This window comes from Typopeltis vanoorti, chromosome 13 (genome assembly GCF_054136105.1).
Source record: "Typopeltis vanoorti isolate ZY-2024b chromosome 13, IOZ_Tvanoo_1.0, whole genome shotgun sequence".
Lineage (NCBI taxonomy): Eukaryota > Metazoa > Arthropoda > Arachnida > Uropygi > Thelyphonidae > Typopeltis > Typopeltis vanoorti.
The window spans coordinates 80,885,038-80,904,921 of NC_143561.1; the positions used below are offsets into that span (position 1 = coordinate 80,885,038).

At 35.7% G+C, this 19,884-nt stretch overlaps 1 protein-coding gene across 1 annotated transcript in view; it reads left to right on the top strand.

Moving 5' to 3' along the window:
- Positions 1–8,345, top strand: part of QIL1 (MICOS complex subunit MIC13 homolog QIL1) — a 56,230-nt gene extending 47,885 nt beyond the window's left edge. Inside the window, exon 4 of the mRNA XM_090403121.1 lies at positions 7,981–8,345. Coding sequence (XP_090259247.1) covers positions 7,981–8,138 — 158 coding nt within the window. The 3' untranslated portion in view covers positions 8,139–8,345. The remainder of the gene's footprint in view (positions 1–7,980) is intronic.
- Positions 8,346–19,884: the final 11,539 nt, after the last annotated feature.

The window sequence follows — 19,884 nt, forward strand, 5'->3', positions numbered from 1 at the left end:
AATGACCCATGCATCCGACATCTCAATACATTATTCGATGTTCTTTTTTTATAATGTTGAGCCCATGCATGAGAAGTTGGTTAATCAACCTATAGTACATTAGTACCATGTATAGATAGTGTGTTGGGAAAGGAGAAACTTGTTTACATTTGATTTATAAGATTGTATATTGTATTCTTTGGGAAACACATCAGGAGGGATGACTGTTCCACAGTATAGCAGTAGCAGGGAATAAGGAGGAGGAAAAGAACTTGTTCTATAGGTTGAAAGATAATAAACAAAATGCCTTTTTGTTTATTATCTGTGAAGGGATGTTGGGTGACAGCTGCACATGTTCCAACAGACTTAGTACTGAGTGGGGGAATTATCGATGTTATTTCAGATGAACATTTGTCATGGAAATATTATAGAATACATAATGCAGAAACCGAACACTTGTGCAAAAGAGGGAGGAGTGAGTTGGGTTATTGATCAATCTAATTGCTCTCCTCTGGATTGATCCAAGCATTTTGAGGAAGCTCTTAGGGAGGCCCCCACTCCAAATATGAGAATAGTATTCAATAGCTGGATGGATTTGTGATTTGTATAAGGTTAATAGCCATTCAGAGGTGAAGTAACATCTTGAGCAAAAGATAATCCTAGTTTTTTTAGAATCTGAGGGCACAATGGTGTGCTGTATTTAGGTCAGGAGGGGCTTGGTGTCAAGGTAATTCCAAGAAGAGAGAGAGAGATCTTATCTTGTCTGGAATAAGTGTTGTCAAAAGTAATACTCGAAGAAAATATTTTTTTTGTGAGAAATAAGATAGAACTGGATTTTACTAGCATTGAGATTGACGAGGTTATCTGAGCCCCATTGGAGGATAGCTTGGAGATCAGAATTGAGGGCAGGGATGGTTGATATTCTGTAGGTTGAGGTGACTTGTGTAGAGAAAGGTTTATGAAATGAAAGGAAGGAGTGCAGTGTGCTGTCATCTGCAAAACTGTATATTAGGTTGGAGGTCATTGATATGTAGAAGGAAGAGGGCTGGTGAGAGACCAGCCCTCTTCCATTGACCATCACACAGTGTGTATTCAGACCAAAAGCTGGAAATCCAACTGCAGAAATCCTGAGACAGACCAAATGATGGGAGTTTGTTTAGTTAGCCTTTGTGCCAGAGCCAGTCAAAAGCTTTGGAGATATCAAGTGTAACAACCACTTTAGATTCATGAAATTTCTCCATGGCATTTGTCCAGAAATTGGTGATATATGTGAGTAGATCTCCTGTTGATCAGCAGGCACGGAATCTATACTAGTGGTCGTTTATTAGCTGGGTGCCTTCGAGGTAGTGTAAAAGCTGATAAGTGATTGTTCTCTCCATTACTTTAGATAGGACTGAGTGAGTGAGGTAGGACAGTAGTTTGACGGCAGTGATTTGTCACCATTTTTTTTAATAGGTTGAATATTGGCCAGTTTCCAGGCTGTGGGATACCAGTGGAGTAAGAGAGTATATGCAGGTGACATAAGATAAGAATCAGTTCTGGTGATAAACCTTCAGGATAATTAGAGGAATGCCATCAGGGCAAGGATTGTTTATGTCTAATTTGGACAATATTTTTCCGATCTCTTTCTAGCAAAAGGATAAGGGCATTGTATATTGGGCGTCTGGAATGGTTTGGGGGTGGGGGGGATTTACCATTGTCAGTTATGTGTGCAAGGAAAAAGAAAACCAGGATGTCCTCTTAAACGATTCAACGATGACTTCTAAGGCCGGAACAGGCCATACTAGGCCTAAATCCTTGATACGTATGATGATGATGATGAGTTGTGTGTGCACTGGAGCCAAAGTGTGAAGCCAGGAGATTGGCTTTTTTTTGTGGGTGATGATGTAGTAGGTATCTGGGTATGATAGGGGTGGGAATAGTTTTGGGTGAACATTATAACCAATTGCTTTGGCAAGAGACCAAAAAGCTTGTCTGTCATTTGGACAGGCTGCTAGTTTTCTCCTTTTTGCTTTTTCAAACTCTGTTTTGGAAGCATTGATAGTTTTCTTGCAGCTGCTTTGGGCTTGAGTATAAGCACTGAAGGAGGATGGAGTTCTTGATGTGAGCTAGTTGTATTATGCTTGATTCTTCATTTGTACAGCCTTATTATTATTATGTGACATCTCCAGGGAGTCCAAAGACTCATTGAGGTAGAATGTGCCAACACCATCGAACGATTGGACCCCTTCTAACCGCACTCAAACCTGCTTAACTTTTTGCGAGCCATTAGTAGCAGAGGCTCTACCAATCGACCAACCTTCAATGGCTGGCACATCTTTTGGAGAACCAGGGTTTATTTAGGAGATGACAGTTCAGAGTAGTATGGGAAATGTTTCCATGTGAATAGGGATTACTTTGGTAATACATTTGGTGCATATATTTGGATTGGAAGGCCTGAAACAATAATCCAACCATGGGAATGTGATATAGAACTCACTGAGGCTGTCCCACTTTGCACTGTTATAATGCCAAACTACTCTTGTATGGGAGTGGCTGTGTAAGTGTTGTTGCATGGGGGGAAGAGACAAGCACTAGATTGTGGTCAGAATTACCTAGTGGGGGGGGCACTAAATTCACTTTGTATTTGGAAGGGACATTGGTGAGAAAGAGACCTGGGATGTTTGGGAGATTGGTTCAGGTTATCTGGTATTCTGGTTGGCATGTGAACAATTTGTGTAAGGTCATTGGCAATGGCAAATGTTTCAGCATCTCTGCCTGGTAGATCCATACAACTGGAGGAGGAAAGTCAGGTGCTATTGTGGATATTAAAATCTTCTAGGAGGATGATTTCGCTGTTAGGGAAGTGGGACTGGCAAAAATAAATTTTTAAGGAGAGGAAATTAAAGAGTCCGGTGACATTAAGGGAGCAATAAAGACAGCAAATGAATTTGAGTCGGGAAGGGAGATTTTCAACCAGAGAAGGTCTCAAAGTTGGGCGATTCTAGGTTGAGTGCTCTCTGGCAAGGTATGTCAGAGCAGATATATGAATAGACACCACCCTTGGGTCGAAAGGAGTTAAAGAGCATGTAGTTCTGAAGGTTGATGAATAGTGCTGGGGAAGGTAAAATTTGAGTTTCTGCCAAAAAAAAAAAAAAAAAAAAAGCAGGTGGGGTTAGGTAGACTGGAGATAATATTGGACAGTATTAAGGTTGGAGTTGAGGCCATGGATGCTAGTGAAGTGAATATACAAGGCTCTGTGGGGCATATATTTGACTGCAAAGGTCTTGCACATTTCCTATGCAGTGTCTGCATACTGGTCTCCATGGTTGCTACTAGTGATATCACTTGATTTTTGCACTAATTTAATTTGTTTATAGTCTGATCCAACTGTTGTCTCTAGTTTGGCATTTTTCTTCAAGTTGTTTTCGAAGTTGATATCCTTGTTCTCTCTCTGGACAAAAGTTAGGTCAGGCTGAGCACATATGCACGATTAGGTGGGGGGGGGAGTATCCCTTGAACTTGCTATTAATTGCTGTTATTAGTTTAGATGTGCTTGTCGGTGTGTCACAAGTCGCTTTCATGATGCATGGAAAGTTTGTTTCTGCCTTTCTTTTATTTATGGGTCTGAAACAATGGCACTTGACAATGTTTCTAGAAGCCAAGTTGCATTCTCCTAATCATTTGCTTATGTCATCTTTTAGGGATTTGCCACTTTCCTTCAAAAAGTTCAAAATAACTACATTGAATTTCTTGTCTTTAGCCTTGATTGAGTCGTGTACGATTGATGCAATGAGGTTGAGGAGTTCATTGGCAGGTAAGGGTGCACTGCAGCACTAATCATCAAGTATTTCAAGTTTAGTTTTCAGCTAATGAATCAACATCAGTTTTACAGCTGTAGTACTATATATTATCATTGGATTTGTCGGTGATTGATGGCACAACACTAGCGAGACATGAAATGCTCTTCCACTGTTGGCCTTTGTTACCACCATCTTTGCTTCGCATGGTAGGCATAGTTGTTGCTTACATATAGTTAATTTTTAATTGAAAAGATAACTGACTTGATGCACTATAAGTACTTACAGGTTGTGCAGAAGTAATCAACTCCTTAGTACCCACTGCTATGATTTCTGTTTATTGATTATTTTTTACGAAAAACACCTATAATAATTGATGCAATGTGATTTAGATGGATCTTTATTACCTCTACAAAGATTTTGTAGAGTGACATAGGAAAGTGATTGGACTATAATAATTACATTCTGAACATTATCTTTTTAATATATAGGCAAAATTTTGCCTATTTGTTGTCAGTCATTAAGGATTGTTCCAGTGAAAAGAGTATTGTGAATTTATTTAATTCTACTTATTTTGTCTGGTAAGTACAGAAACAAGTTTATAATGCACAAGTTTGTTCATTTGATGTATAACAGTTATTAATTTAGAAACCTCTCTCTGTCTGTTAATCTCTTTTTTTCTATTTGCAATTCATATTTAATCTGAAGATGTAAGTGACAAGATTTACAAAACTAGTAATTAAACACTTTCTTTTTAATAAGTTGTTTCTGGTACTTACCAGACAAAATGAGTAGAATTAAATAAATTCACAATATACTTCTCATTGGAACAATCCTTAATGACTGACAAATAGGCAAAATTTTGCCTATACATCAAAAAGATAATGTTCAGAAATTATTATAGTTCAATCACTCTCCTTTGTCATTCTACAAAATCTTTGTAGAGGTAATAAAGAACCATCTAAATCACATTTATGAACAGTCAGTAGAAGAACAGGCTGGCTTCAGGGAAAATAGGTAAGCAATTGACTACATGTTTACTCTTCATAGTTTGACTGAAATCAGAGGTGTGGAACAAAGAGAAAGATTCTGTTGTTTTGTAGACTGTAACCAAGCATTTGATTCTGTCAGTAGAGAAAAACATATTCAGATATTAACTTTGAAATACAGGGTGGCCCATAAGCCACGAGGGGTTTTAAAATGTGAATAACTTTTTTGATTATTAATTTTTTGCATTTTATTTTTTTTCAATATTCTAAGGAACATTTGAGAAATTAATCATGGAAAAGTTCACAACCCAATCATGCCATTTTATTTTGAAAATCAGCATTTGATTTCAGTGTTCTGTAGATTTAATTGCTCCAAACTTCTTCCTGTGGGGTTACTTGAAGGAAAATATGTATGTGAACAAGTCCCAAATAATCCAGCAGCTGAAGGAGAACATTCATGCAGAAATTAGGGCTCTGCCAGAAACATTAACAGTTATCATGAAACAAGCCATAGAAAGGGATCCTCTTTGTGAAGCAGAAAATGGAAGGCATTTATGTGATGTGATTTTTTGTAACTAATAAAATATTTCTGGCTTCTGTATCTCATTATAACAAAAAAAAAAAAAAAGGAATAAAAATAATTAATACATAAAAAAAAGTTGTTAAATGTTTAAAAAACCCCTTCATGACTTATTAAGATTTATTTCAAACTGCTATCAGAATACAAGTGCACTATATTCTTATATACAACAAAAAATCTTGAATTCAAATGTGGTACTATGCAAGGATGCCCAATTGCCTCATGCCTTTTTAACATTTTTATCTAAGAACTCTCTAAAGAAGCACTGTCCTCAACTAAAGGAGAATTAATTAATGGGTGACCAGTCTGATATGCAGATGTGTATTAATTATAACTGATAACAAATATAGTTTTCAATATCAGCTTGCAAACAAGATGTTGAAAGTTTATTTTTCACTTGATTAGAGTATAATAAAATTAGTTTAATCCTTTATCCAAGTGTGAGCAAACAAAGTTTGTTTGCGCCTGAAAGTACCTTCAGGACTGGGGTAAGGTGGTACAACACCAGGGCAACTCGTTGCAAAGGTGGAGCAAGCTACCAACATTCCTTTCTCAGTATCTCCTATAATGCAAAACACATCTCCTTGCGGATATGTCTAATGCCCTTCCCTTAATGCATAACATTAGACATATCCGCAAGGAGATGTGTTTTGCATTATAGGAGATACTGAGATAGGAATGTTGGTAGCTTGCTCCATTGCAACGAGTTGTCCTGGTGTTGTACCACCTTACCCCAGTCCTGAAGATACTTTCAGGCGCAAACTTTGTTTGCACACACTTGGATAAAGGATTAAACTAATTTTGTTATACTCTAATCAAGTGAAAAATAAACTTCCAACATCTTTCTCTAAATCCAGAGTAATTTATTAAAAAAGGGTGGCACACCATTTGGCAACTCCTATAGGTAGAAATGACCTGCTAATGCTTCTGCCTGGTATCTCCACTTGGGCCTGGCTCCCACTGAAGAGACCTCAATAAAGGTCGAAACTAGTCTTGGTAGTGGCCCTTCCCTTAATGCATAACATTAGACATATCCGCAAGGAGATGTGTTTTGCATTATAGGAGATACTGAGATAGGAATGTTGGTAGCTTGCTCCATTGCAACGAGTCGCCCTGGTGTTGTATCACCTTACCCCAGTCCTGAAGATACTTTCAGGTACAAACTTTGTTTTGCTCACACTTGGATAAAGGATTAAACTAATTTTATTATATTGCAAACAAGATATTTGCAGAAAGTATAAAATGACTATTAATTAACACAAAATAAAGATAATTAAAATTGAAAGATATACAGATAAAACTTAATCAGGAAATCATAGAACAAATCAATGGTTTTTACTACCTAACAGCATATTTAACCTTGATTTTGAATGACATTATTACAAAAAGCACTCCATAGTTTGTCAATGATGAATAAATTTAATAAAATTTGAGGGGACAGAACAACATTCTCTATAACTCTAAAATAATACCAGCAGCTCTCTGCAGGACAGAGACCTGAACATAAACAGCACGGAGGAGACTCTGGCTTTTGAAATGTGTAATGCTTCAGAAAAATAAATAGAACTCATCGGACAGAACATAAGACTAATGCACAACTGTTGCAAGATTTAAATATCTTCAATTTAACATGTCTTAACACAATTTAGACATCAGTTCCATTGATTTGGCCGCATTGTGTGAATGGAACCAGACAAACTTCATTGCTTGATGTTTGAGGACACTAGAAGGTACAAGATCTAGAACAAATGCTGAAATTGACATGATATAATGCCTATAGAACTGCATCTTGCATTCACAGCTATTGGCATATTAAAAATTTTGCTCTGGATAGTGAATGTGGAATGCTCTTATCCACGAGTAACTCCACTTCTCTTTGTCTGTTCCATTCTCTAGATTGGTCAGTGCAGTAGCAGATTTGAGGAAAAAGTCATTAATCTTGAATGTGTTCTTGTGTAGTAAGGTTGACTTTTTTCCTATAAGGTCTCTATTGTGTGGTTCATTCATCCAGATTTACTATATCCATGAATGTTTTTTCTCCTTCTTTCTGACCACTATTGTGCATACTAGGAATGGTTGCAAATTTTTGGAATTTTCTACATACCTGAATAGGAGAGAAGTTGATCTTTATATGTGGAGAAAGATTTTTTTGCATATTCTTTTGTGAAGAATATGATATGAAAAACACTATAATATACAGATCCAAGACCTGTTGCCTTTTTGTAGAATCCACAGCACTAACCATATTTAACCAAATTCACCGAGTATAGTTGCTAAAAAAGCTATCAAAAATATGGTAGACATTATTGCTGGGCTCTAACATCTAACAAGCCCTGTGATCTAAACCATCACTGGAGTGTTCAAAATGAAGAACCAGAAGCTAGTCACAATTTAGCTTTGTTGTAGTGTTTCTGCATTTCCTGGTAATGGCCATGTAACTTGGATGAAATATTGATTACAATATTTCATCTGAATCCTGTAATGCAACAGGTAACTTTTCCACAGTTGATTAGAAAGTTATGTTTTACATGTTGAATTCAGCCATCATTTTTGAAGTAGCAATTAAAAAATATATATAGATTGAGTTGTTATATGCAAAGTATTCTGTACTTCTGTGAAGAGTCCATATTTATTTAATTGAACATCATTATAGGTGTCCTTAGAAGTTTTCAGTTCCTGTCTGCATTGCCTGAAACAGTATGTAAAGGAACCAAGAAAGCAGCTGGATTTACTAAAGAAACAATCACTACTTTTATATATTCTCCATTGACATCTAGCAGTACTGATAAAACTCAAAGTGAAAAAAAATGATCCATAGTCATCTAAATATTTAGGAACATCAATAAATATCAACGTACAGCATAATTTGAATTAATGATATGCTAGTGATGTGCAGTGAAGTGCAAATTTCAGAAATACTAGAAGTTTATTATTTGCATTTTGCTGTAGAGTTGCTTATTGTTTATTTAGAAAAGTGTATTTAGTTGGATATGATTAAATAAATTTTGTTTTGTTTTATTTTGTGTACTTTTTAATAATGGAAAAAATACATGTTCTGAATATACAACAGACTTCCTAATTTTATCAGTTTTCATTATGTTGATTATAATAGATACATGAACCAACAAAATTTGGTTCATGTATCTATTCTGTACATGTTGTTAAAATAGAGAATGATAAAGAGAAATTGTAATTATAGTGGTGTGCTACTAAATTTTTAATAACCAGCTTGCTTAAAAAAAAGATAAGAAAGCATGCTTGAATTTATTGTACACTATGTGGAAAAGAAGTCAGTGAACACTCCATAAACAAAGTACATTATGACATTTAACGAGCCGTGTTGTTTGTATCCGGTAAAAAGTCAGTGCAACTGTGTCCAGGTGAAATGGTTGCGAGAAGGGAACTGACAGAGGTTTGAAAGGGGCATTGTGATAGGAGGCCATGTTTTAGGTCTATCTGTTCGGCAAATTGTTCACAAATTGAGCCATCCCAGGTCAATAATCACTGATACCATACTAAAATGGAAGCACAAAGAATCAGTTGCAAGTACTACTCTCAGTGGACAACTCACCACATTCACCAAACATGACCAAAGGGTGCTATGAAGGCTAATATGTAAAAACGACCATTCCTTGGCCAACACGCTGAATGTAGAGTTCTTGAACATTGACTGGAACACGAATCTGCACAGAAACATTCAGAATCGAGAATGCTTTTGTGCAGATTCATGTTCCAGTCTGCCCAAAAATAGAATCGAGACTCATAACAGTAACATATTAGGACTGTAATATGCAGCCCCACATTACCCAAACCAACACAGCGTTATTTTTAGTGGTGCAAGAGCATGTATAGTGGGAAGCAGAAGCTTGGAAAGCTGTGTTATGGAGCGATGAATCATACTCCCTCCCCCCTTTCTACTGAGAAGAAGAAGAAAAACAGGTGTATATGTGGAGGATGCTCAGTGAACATCTCTTACCAGGGTGTGTAACCCCAACTATGAAATTTGGAGATGATGTTATGGTATGGTCCTGTTTTTCCTGGTTTGGCCCTGGACTGCTGTTTGTGGTGCCACAAACACTGAACTCCGAGAGGTATCTGAACATTCTAGACAATGCAGTGCTTCCTACTTGGTGACATTTATGGAACTGACCATTGTCTCTAATAAATCAACATAATTCAGAATATTTTCATCATTATTTTCTAGTAACATATTCCTAGGAAAAGCATTGAATTTTTATTAAATGAAATATTTGTAAATTTATCTGATACCAACTTGAATTTTCCAGTACCAGCCTTAACATTTTTCAAAGTTCTTGTTGTGTATTTGATTACTTTTTTGCAATTTTATCAATGTTAGTTGAAAGTAATGAAAATTCTTCAAGGATGTCTATCATTAAAGCAAAACCTTGCAAAAAAATTAATAGTAGCTAACTTTTTTTCAGACTGGAATAAGAACAACTTGAAAAATGCATATATGATATAATATAGGATCTGTGCACCATACAGCAGTAGCAGTTGTTTTTAATCATTTTAATTTTAAGTTCTTTAGCAGTTTCTCAGCTCAGTTTGATTCGTATTAGATTAGTAAGAAATAGAATAAATATTATCTAAAATATTTTATGATTACCTTGTTTTATTTCAAGTATGGCATTATTGAATGATAATCGTTGCGATCAATGATTTAAACAGTTCCAAATGAATTTAAGAAAATTTTCTAACACCTTTCTAATACAATGTTGTATTAGTTATCAAAACAAAATTCTCTTAAATTTCCTTTCAGTATACATTATTAAAACCACAATCATTTAAAATAGAAAATAATGTATTCAAAATACACTCTGCTATAATAAACACTAATTTATTTAAAGCAACAAATAACATCATGCTTTTTTTTTTTTTTGAAGTTGTAGATGCTTTATCAATTATGATAGACTTTAGCATCTTTTTCTATAATATCCTTAAATATTTTAATCTTAATTTCTAGTCATTGTGGATAGAAATGCATGCTGCTGTATAGTTTACAGCACTAGTGTGGGAGTGCATTGTGCACACCAGAGATAAAATCACTAAGATGCTTTTTTTTTAAGTTTTAGATGCTTTATCAATTATGATAGACTTTGGCATCTTTTTCTATAATATCCTTAAATATCTTAATCTTAATTTCTAACCATTGTGGATAGAAATGCATGGTGCTATATAGTTGACAGCCACTGTTGGTTTAACCACAGCTCCCAAAATTGACTTGTGTGAGTTGATGCAATATATTTGATTGCATTAACTTGGTTGATCAATATAGTTGAATATATAATTGAAATATTCACCATGAAACAGTCCTAACCAAATAACTCAGTTATCTGGTTATGTGTGAACACAAAGTTAATAAATATGGCATAATATAAAACAAAAATTATAGTACATGCTCTAAAACTAAGAATTTTTATTGTTAAAAGACCATAAGATTTAATGATTACAAATACAAAGAGCCAACAAGTTTCACTAGCCACTGTCTAGCATTTTCAAGGCTGTACTGGTGTGAAAACAAATGCATCAAGTTACATGAAAATATACACTTAAGTAACTGCTAGGCCGTTATATTTGATAATTTGTGTTTGGTGGCATGCATGCATTCGAATGCTTCAGTCAAAATCTGGTACATGACTACGTGTTGTGTAGTTCTGGGTTGAGCTGAGGGAATTGATGAGATATTTCCATATGTCTTTAAGAATAGCACCTTGATTTCTATTTAAATTATTGCCTGTGCATAGCACCACTGTTGCTTCTTTGAAAGTTCTGTGTCTGTAGTCATTCTTGATGTAAGGCATAGAACTGTTTTTCCAATTATTTAACAAACATGCTCTGTTTGTTAACTCTGTGAAAAAATATTCACAAAATATTTAAACTTCATTTATTAAATATTCATACATTTTTTCCTTTGAAAAATGAAAATATAATATTGATCCAAGAGAATGTGAATCACAGGATATATATATATATATATATGTATGAGGGTGTGCTGAAAAGTTGTGATAATCAGTATGTAAGAATTGAAGTGTTAATTACAACTTTTGAGCCCCCCCCCCCTCTTAGTAAAAATGTATGCAAATATTTTGTGTAGTTCATGAAGTTGAAGTATAGATAGCTAAGGTTATAAAATATCAAATATATTTTAAATTCAGAACTACATATTAATAAAGAAAGTGCCATCTGGCTTCATTTTGGCGACATAAATTATATAGAAATGATATTAAAGGTTCAATATTATTTAAAAGCCGAATATATGTAGAAACTGATTGTTTCTTAATTGACCAGAGAGATTATGAGAATACAATCCTTGGCAACAGAGTAGTTGCCTTAGCTTCCACTACTCAAAAGAACACAATCGCTGCCCAAGCATATGTAATATTCACCTTTTTTTTAGTGTATTCAATAAAGAGGTTTCACTGGCCTGACAGCCCCTCAGAGCCCAGGCAGAAAGAGGGAAAAAGCATTCAGTATTTGTTGGAAGTTTTTCCACTTGGATGTACTATAAATTAAAGATACCAAGAAATTATATACTTGGTTTAATCTTTAATCCAAAGTGTAAGTAATCAAGTCTGCACCTGAACTGTTTCCAGGACTGGAGCAACTTGTATAAAGAAGCTAAGACTTCACAACACTTGCCTTAGTATCCATAATGCAAAGCACATCTCCTCGAAGACATGTATAATGCTATGCATTATGGGAAGGGTCACTACTGAGACCTCTATTGAGGTCATCAGTGGGAGCGAGAGGTGATACTAAGGTTGAAGGTAGAGAAAGTTGTGAATATTTTTATGCTGAAACATGGTGTTAGTAATAACTAACTAATTTCCTGAACAGAAATTTCCTGCTGCTGTTTAGATCTCCAACAAGGACCAGCTTTTCCTTTTTCATTGTTCCAGCTGCCTTCTCTAATGCCAAAAAATTCTCCATTTCTTCCTTAGTAAAACTTTGTGGGAGCACAAATAAATCTCATTATTCAGTTTCCCCATTCTGATATTTGCCCACATCACTCTACTTGATATTGCCTGCCATTCAAGAAGATTATCTCTATATTTAGTATTTAATATTATATCAATAGAAAAGAAATGGAACTAACTGAAGAATTGAGTACAGGTGAGATTTTTCTAAGCAACAAATATAAAATGTTATATTCAGGCAATAACAAACCGAGAAAAGGAGTAGCTATTGCCTGAATATAACGTTTTGTACTTGTTGCTTAGAAAAATCTCACCTGTACCCAATTCTTCTGTTAGTTCCATTTCTTTTCTATTGATGCTTCTTATGTTAATAGTAGCAATCTTGAACTCTGCTGATGTTAAGTTGCGATGTGTTCCAGTAGCTTATTTTGCACTATTCGCCCTGGTTCCCTGATAAAAACAACTGTGCCCCAGCCAACTTGAAATTCTATCATGTTATATCTTCATTTTATATTGTGGTTTAAGCCAATAAGAATACAATTTGGTTGGATAAACCCCAAATTGACAGCCATCCTCGTTCATTCAGTATCTGGGTAGATACCTAACAGGGTGCATCATGAGAAGGTGGGATTGGACATTAGGGCAGAAGTTCCAGTCAGTTCTCCACATTCCTTAAAAGGCTACATGGTCTCCTCAGTTATATAGACCCTTAAGCACCCCATATATGAATATACATAACAGAATTCATAAAAAAAAAAGTCAGTAAGCACCATATGTGCGTTAGGTACTGAACAATGATAAATTTTTCTGCCAACTTCAATTTTGTTTCGTATCCAAACACAAGTAGTACAGTAGTAAGTAAGTGGTACAACATGATTTACAACTAATTAGGATACATTACAATGAGATTAGCTTAGATTTGGTAGGTGAATTCATCATCATATGTATCAAGGATTTAGGCCTAGTATGGCCTGTTCCGGCCTTAGAAGTCATCGTTTAAGAGGACGTCCTGGTTTTCTTTTTCCTAATGGCTTGTACTTTAAGGCTTGTTTTGGTATATTGTGGTTTAAGCCAATAAGAATACAATTTGTTTGGATAAACCCCAAATTGACAGCCATCCTCGTTCATTCGGTATCTGGGTAGATACCTAACAGGGTGCATCATGCGAAGGTGGGATTGGACATTAGGGCAGAAGTTCCAGTCAGTTCTCCACATTCCTTAAAAGGCTACATGGTCTCCTCAGTTATATAGACCCTTAAGCACCCCATATATGAAAATACATAACATAATTCATAAAAAAAAAGTCAGTAAGCACCATATGTGAGTTAGGTTTAAGGCTTGTTTTTTAATATTTAATTATTCCCTGTATAATTCACCTACCAGGTGAATTATACAGGGAATAATTAAATATGAAAAAAAGGAAACTATACATAACTTATATACAATAAACATGGTCAGATGTTCCTCCAGTATTTTGCACAATCAACTGCTCTTTCTGTGCAGGATATAAGGTCCTCTTTTGCACAAGGTGATGGAAGAAAGGGACAAAAAAGGTGTTCCATGGACTGGGTTGTCCCACACTCACAATTGTCTGAGCCAGTGAGGTAGCCCCATTTGATGAGGTTTTGTTTGCAGCGTCCTGTCGTCCGGAGTCTGTTTAGGCTTTTCCAAATATTCCAGTCCAAGTGGGCACCACGTGGAAGATGTTCAGCTGTTGGAATACCAGTATTATTTTCAGGAGCAACCGAATGCAAGTGATCGAACTAAAATGCTAACTTCAGTTAAAATTGATAAGTAAAAAGGAGTGAAAAAAAAAAATATATATATATATATATATATATTTATTGCTAGTCATTATATATATATATGACTAGCAATACCTGATGTGCAGAAATGTTTTCATAAAATTTGAAGAAAAAAAGCAAAACTTATAATGGTAAGTATCCAATGGATTTCTGTTCAGGACATGGACTAGTCATTACTAGTCCATGTTCTGGTACTGATAGAAGTTCTAGCCAGTAATGAGCATATGCCTTGAGAGAATAGTGAGAAAAATGTAAGAATGTAAAGCAGTGTGTGTGAATGTAGCTAAAAAAAAACGACTAGAAGATTTTGGTACGAATATAATGAAATGAATATCAAAATGTGAAATGTTCTAGAAGCTGTTGTAAAAGCTTGGAAATAATAGAAAAAGTACTTTAAAAGCAATTAGAGGCAATAAAGTTAATATGAAAACTAAAGGCAGATGTTTTGAGTAATTACTCTGAAAGTCAGCTAAATGAAACAAAACATTAATAAACAGTAGTAGAAAACACTCAAGAAGAATGCAGTGAAGAACACATATCAATACCAGAGGTATAAAATGCCATTAATAACCTCAGATATAAAAGGCAGCTGGAGTAGGTGCTATTTGACTAGAAATGTTCAAATATGAAAATGTTTTACAGTTGCTATTCTATATACTCCAGAACAAAAAGGGGGAAATAAAACATAAGAATTAGAGGAGTTTACTGGGTGTTCCAGATAAGAATTGCAGCATATTTGAGAAGTGGCTAAAAAAATTTGTGGAAAGGAAAAATAAGGTGTTCAGGCCAAATAGAAGTTGTCAGGATCTGATTTTCACTTTAAGATAAATAGTTAAGATATTATTGGAATACAACAAATCTGAACTTGAGTTTTGTATATCTTAGTATGCTATTGTTATGTATCTATTTCCTTATCCTTACACTTTGTTGTACTTTATATTATCCTTATACTGTAATCTTATTTTTCTTAAAATTTTTCTTTTATTCTAAGCAGTCTTATTGGCCTCCCTACAGTTTAATCACACAACATTCTGATAGAGTTTACCTGATAAGCATTAACAAAATTTATATTTTTACTGCGCCAGCTAATACCTAGGATAGACGGGACTCTTACCCAGGATGGTTCTCTCAGAATGATACATGATGATTAAACTGAAATAAACTTGATACCTCCGTTCGCTTATCGCTTTCGTGGCTCGCTTTAGTCATTCATCCACTAGGGTTTATCCTGCTAAGTTCATTATTATTTTATGAGCGGCTGTTTGAATTCATACGACAAAACAGGTCAGGCAGGTACTTGAAAGAAATAATTTACTAAGCTCAAGGTATTATACAAGTATACAATATAAACATAATCAGAAATATTCTCAAGTAAAGACATAGGCTCAAACTAATTACACTAAATACACAAACAAACTTGCATAGACCACTAATATAAGCATTTTCAATATTAATTCTTAGGCACTTGTTATTCCTTCTTCACACATGTGGTCATTAGTTAACTATTTTTTATACACTACTATTAGCTCATACAGAGATACACTTGACCTTGTAGGGCAAACAAATCTTAAATAAATGGGCCTGAGCCAAGTCATAGACAATTCTTATAGTTCCATAAAATTAGTCCATCTTATATATTCTCTTAGGGGATCACACTCTTCTATGACTGGAAATCACAATACAAACGTCTACCTTACCGTCTCTGATTTGATGCTTTGTCTCTTTTCCTGCCTTGTCTGGTCATCAAGGCCTTCTAGCTTAGCTTCCTCTTTGGTTATCTTCTATCGGACTACACGAATGGAATCTCGGCGGAAAAGATGGGAGGTGGCACGGGAACATCGCCTGAAACGGATGGCATCTGCTTGGTTCCTCCATCGCACGACAAAACACAGCTATCCTAGTCCAAGGATATAGCTTGGCCCATTCCAGACGCTGCGACAGATGAACCAATGCCTTCCACGGCCAACCAGGGACTTCTCCGACGACGAACTCGACCTATGTCCGAGAGAGGTCAGGAACCAGGAACCCAAAAAAAAAGCCTCGAATGGGCTTTGCATGGCCTTTTTGTTTTCTTTTCTCCTCTCGTTATTTCTCGGCCAATGCGGTCAGGTGTATTTACGTCATTCTCTTCAGCTCCCTCTATTTTGTCGCACGTGCACTTGTTTTTCTCTTCCTGGAAAGCGCTTTAGTTTCTCTTTCCAGTAACTTCCCTCCTTTTGCATGCATAACACAGGACGGTTAAAAGTGACCCTTGAACTCTGGCTCACAGGCTTAGCTACTTTAGTAGATTTAACAGCTTACATTGATTTCTACATCTGGCCCACACGTATTACATATTATATTTTACAAGCATTTTATACAGTTCTATACAACTCCTTGTTCTTAAATTGATTTGCATTCACAAAGTTATCTTTTTTCTATTGCCAACATTCCACATTCTCTGCCTAAGTTGAATTAAAGTTGTGACCTGAATATTTTATGTTAAAACATTTCTTAGCTTATTCAGGACACAACACTATCTATCAATAACTCTCTGGACACCCCTATTATTTGAAGCTATGGAACATTCCAGGTTTGTTAATAACATAAAAAACAGTGTACAGATAGTAGGAAGCAGTATTTCATTGCGGCAGTTGAATACAGATGTTATGGCAACATGATATGAACTCGGTGACTTTGAGATCATCGTAGGCTGTTACATTGGTGGCATGTCCATACGTACCATTGCTACTCAAGTGGAGCATCCAAAATCAATGGTTGGCTATGTGATCAACAAATGGAGACGTTCTGGCATCACTGGTGCAGGTAAACACCCACGGCGACTGCCAAAATTGACTGACATGGACAGGAGGGTGTTAAAATGGGTGGCACGCAAAAACCGCCTACAGTCAGCACAGACCATCTGTGATAAGTTTCAGAGCACCAGTAACACCATGGTGAGCACTAATATTGTACACAAAGAACTCCATTTACTAGGTTTCTACAGAAGAGCAGCAGACAAACTGAACATCACAACAACAAACAAGGTGGCTCGTCTGGTCTGATTCAAAGAGTTTGTGAACTGGACAATTGCCAGTGGAAAACGGTACTTTGGAGCATTGAATCAGGGTTCACCTGTTTCCAGTCTGATGGCAGGGTGGAGGCAGCCTGGTGAATGCTTTTTACCACAGTGTGTTGTACCCACAGTAATGTTTGGTGGAGGAGGAGTAATTGTGGGATGCATTCAGCTGGTTTGGAGTGGGACTGCTCATTGTCCGTGGTTCCATGAAGGCAGCTCAGTACCTTGATATTCTGGTGCTTCCTACACTGTGGAATTTTTATGGAACTTTGCCCCACACCACAAAGCTGCAGATGTTATAGAATGGTATGAAGAGATGGGTGTTAAATGACTGCTCTAGCCCACGCAGAGTTCTGACCTCAATCCCATCGAACACCTGTGGGGCAAATTGGAGTGGTGATTGAGGTCCAGAGCAGCGCAGCCTTGATCTATTGCTGAACTCAGTGCTGCTTTGATGGAGGAATGGAGACAAATTTCACATTGGTGGAAAGCCTCCCTCAAAGGATGCAGGAGGTGATCAAAACCAAAGGTGGACATACCCGATATTAGGATTTGGCTGCTGGTATCAATTGTAAATTGCTAAAGTGTCTGGATAATTATTGGTAGATAGTGTATATTCAATATATCTTGAAAAGACATATCACAATATACCAAGAGAAAAGCTACATTCAAAATGCTACAATTGTATGGTGCATTATATTGAGCAATACACCATTTATTCCATATAATTCTAGTGTTTTCCCTGGTATTTGAGTTGTGAGTTAGATTATGAAAAAAAATGGCATTAGGTCTGATATCACAATTGAAAATATTCAACTCAGCTCCTTATTTTATGTAGAAGTTATACTCTTAAATGCAACTAAATTGAATAACTGCTGTAATAAATTTGGTATTGAAAATCAGCAATGAAAAGACAAAGACAATAAAAATAGGCAGGAACATTGAAAAAAGCTGCATCCTGAATGAAGAACCTAGAACAAGTAAAACATTTAGACTATTTAGGCAGTTTTTAGTGAATTATTACAAATTAAATGTGTAAATAGACAATAGAATTAGTGAAACTGGTAGGGAGTCGTGAATAAATTTATATGGGGAAAAAAAAAAGAAATTAGTCAAAACACTAAACTAGTTGTGTTACATTTCAACTTAGATTAAAATGTAACATAAAAATTGGGGACCACAGATATGAGAGTTCTGAGAAAAATTAAGGTTGTTGTGGGGGGAGAGTGAAGAGGTTGCATTGATGACAGAATCATTAAGAATGAGGATATTAGGAAGGAAAAGTTGCCACTGCAGCATTCCAGTAGGAATCTATGAACAGTTAATCTACACTTAAGCAGTTTTTCCTGGAGAGAAACGTTAGCAAAACAAGTGTTTTGACTGGATCATTTTTCACTGGCAGGAAAAAGGCTCAGAGGAAGATAAAGATGTAGGTGGATTGATACAATAACTTAGAAGTAATTACAAGTAATTTAGAAGATTGAAATATAAGATGTGATATGTGATATGTTGGAGTCCTGACAGATAAAATATTAATTTGAAGTAAAATTGTCAATAGAAAGTTGCTGATGAAATAAACTTTTCATGTAGTACTATCATAATATCCTGTCCCCCTCCCCAGAGAATACTAGGAATTTGAATGATAGCTGACGATTAGTGAGAAGGGTTTGAGCACCATAAGTTATATGCGACTACATTTCTTATGTGTGGTATATTCTGGGACAATTATCAGGAACCAAATTATATATTTGGCAAACTAACAGACAATAGTTGGGATTTGCACTCACATATACAGAAAGTCAGCAAATTTTAGTAACTTTCAGTAGTTTCTGTTTGTGTGTCTCCACTGATAGTGTAGCATATCATATAGTACTAAATCCCTCACTTAGTGTTATTTAATCATAAATAGCAGTTTTGCTAATAATATATCTCAATCACTGAACTCACTCAAACAGAAATCTACAGGGGATTTTAAAATTATTAAACATTAAGTTAGGAGGCGCATGCATTACTTTGGGAACTCATTGCATGGGTCTTTCCTTCCTATTTTTTACTTATGTGGACCCACACTGTATTATGTAGGCTTTTGAAACCAAATCTGATGGAATAGGGTAGTTAATTCTTATTCCTTTAGTCTCTTATGTCTGTATATTGCTTATGTTCTTGTGCCTTCTTTGCCTGTTTTTTGGTATAAAAACCAGTTTTTTTTTGAAAAAAAAAAAAATCTGCTACCTCCATACAAGACCAGATAATTGCTCTGATATATTCTTCATGTCCTAGGAGAGATTTGAACATAGGTCTTTCCAACCAATGGGCATTGTTGAAACTGACTGAGCTACTGAGGCTGTATTACACCTATGTTCTCATGTTTTTTTTTTCTCAAAACTACCCATGCTTTTGTTATTTTTAAAATGTAATTCTTTTGTTACATTTTAAAAATAACAATGCTTTTACTGTTTGGCATACTGTTGGGAATTCTATTTTACTGGGATAGATATCCTTGCAGTATCCAAAAGTTTGCATAATTTTGCAGCATATTATTATTACAAGCAACTCCAAGGAGTCCTTAGACTCATCGAGAGAGGCCCTAAACATCATGCCAAGAACTATCCAACATTTGTGCAGTATTTATAATACTTTGTTTTGAACTCATATCACAGTCATGGTATCCAGACTCTGGCAACCTATTCCACTCATTCACTACTCTCGAAGCAAATAACCTAGTTCTAACACCCTTGCTAACTACACTCTTACTC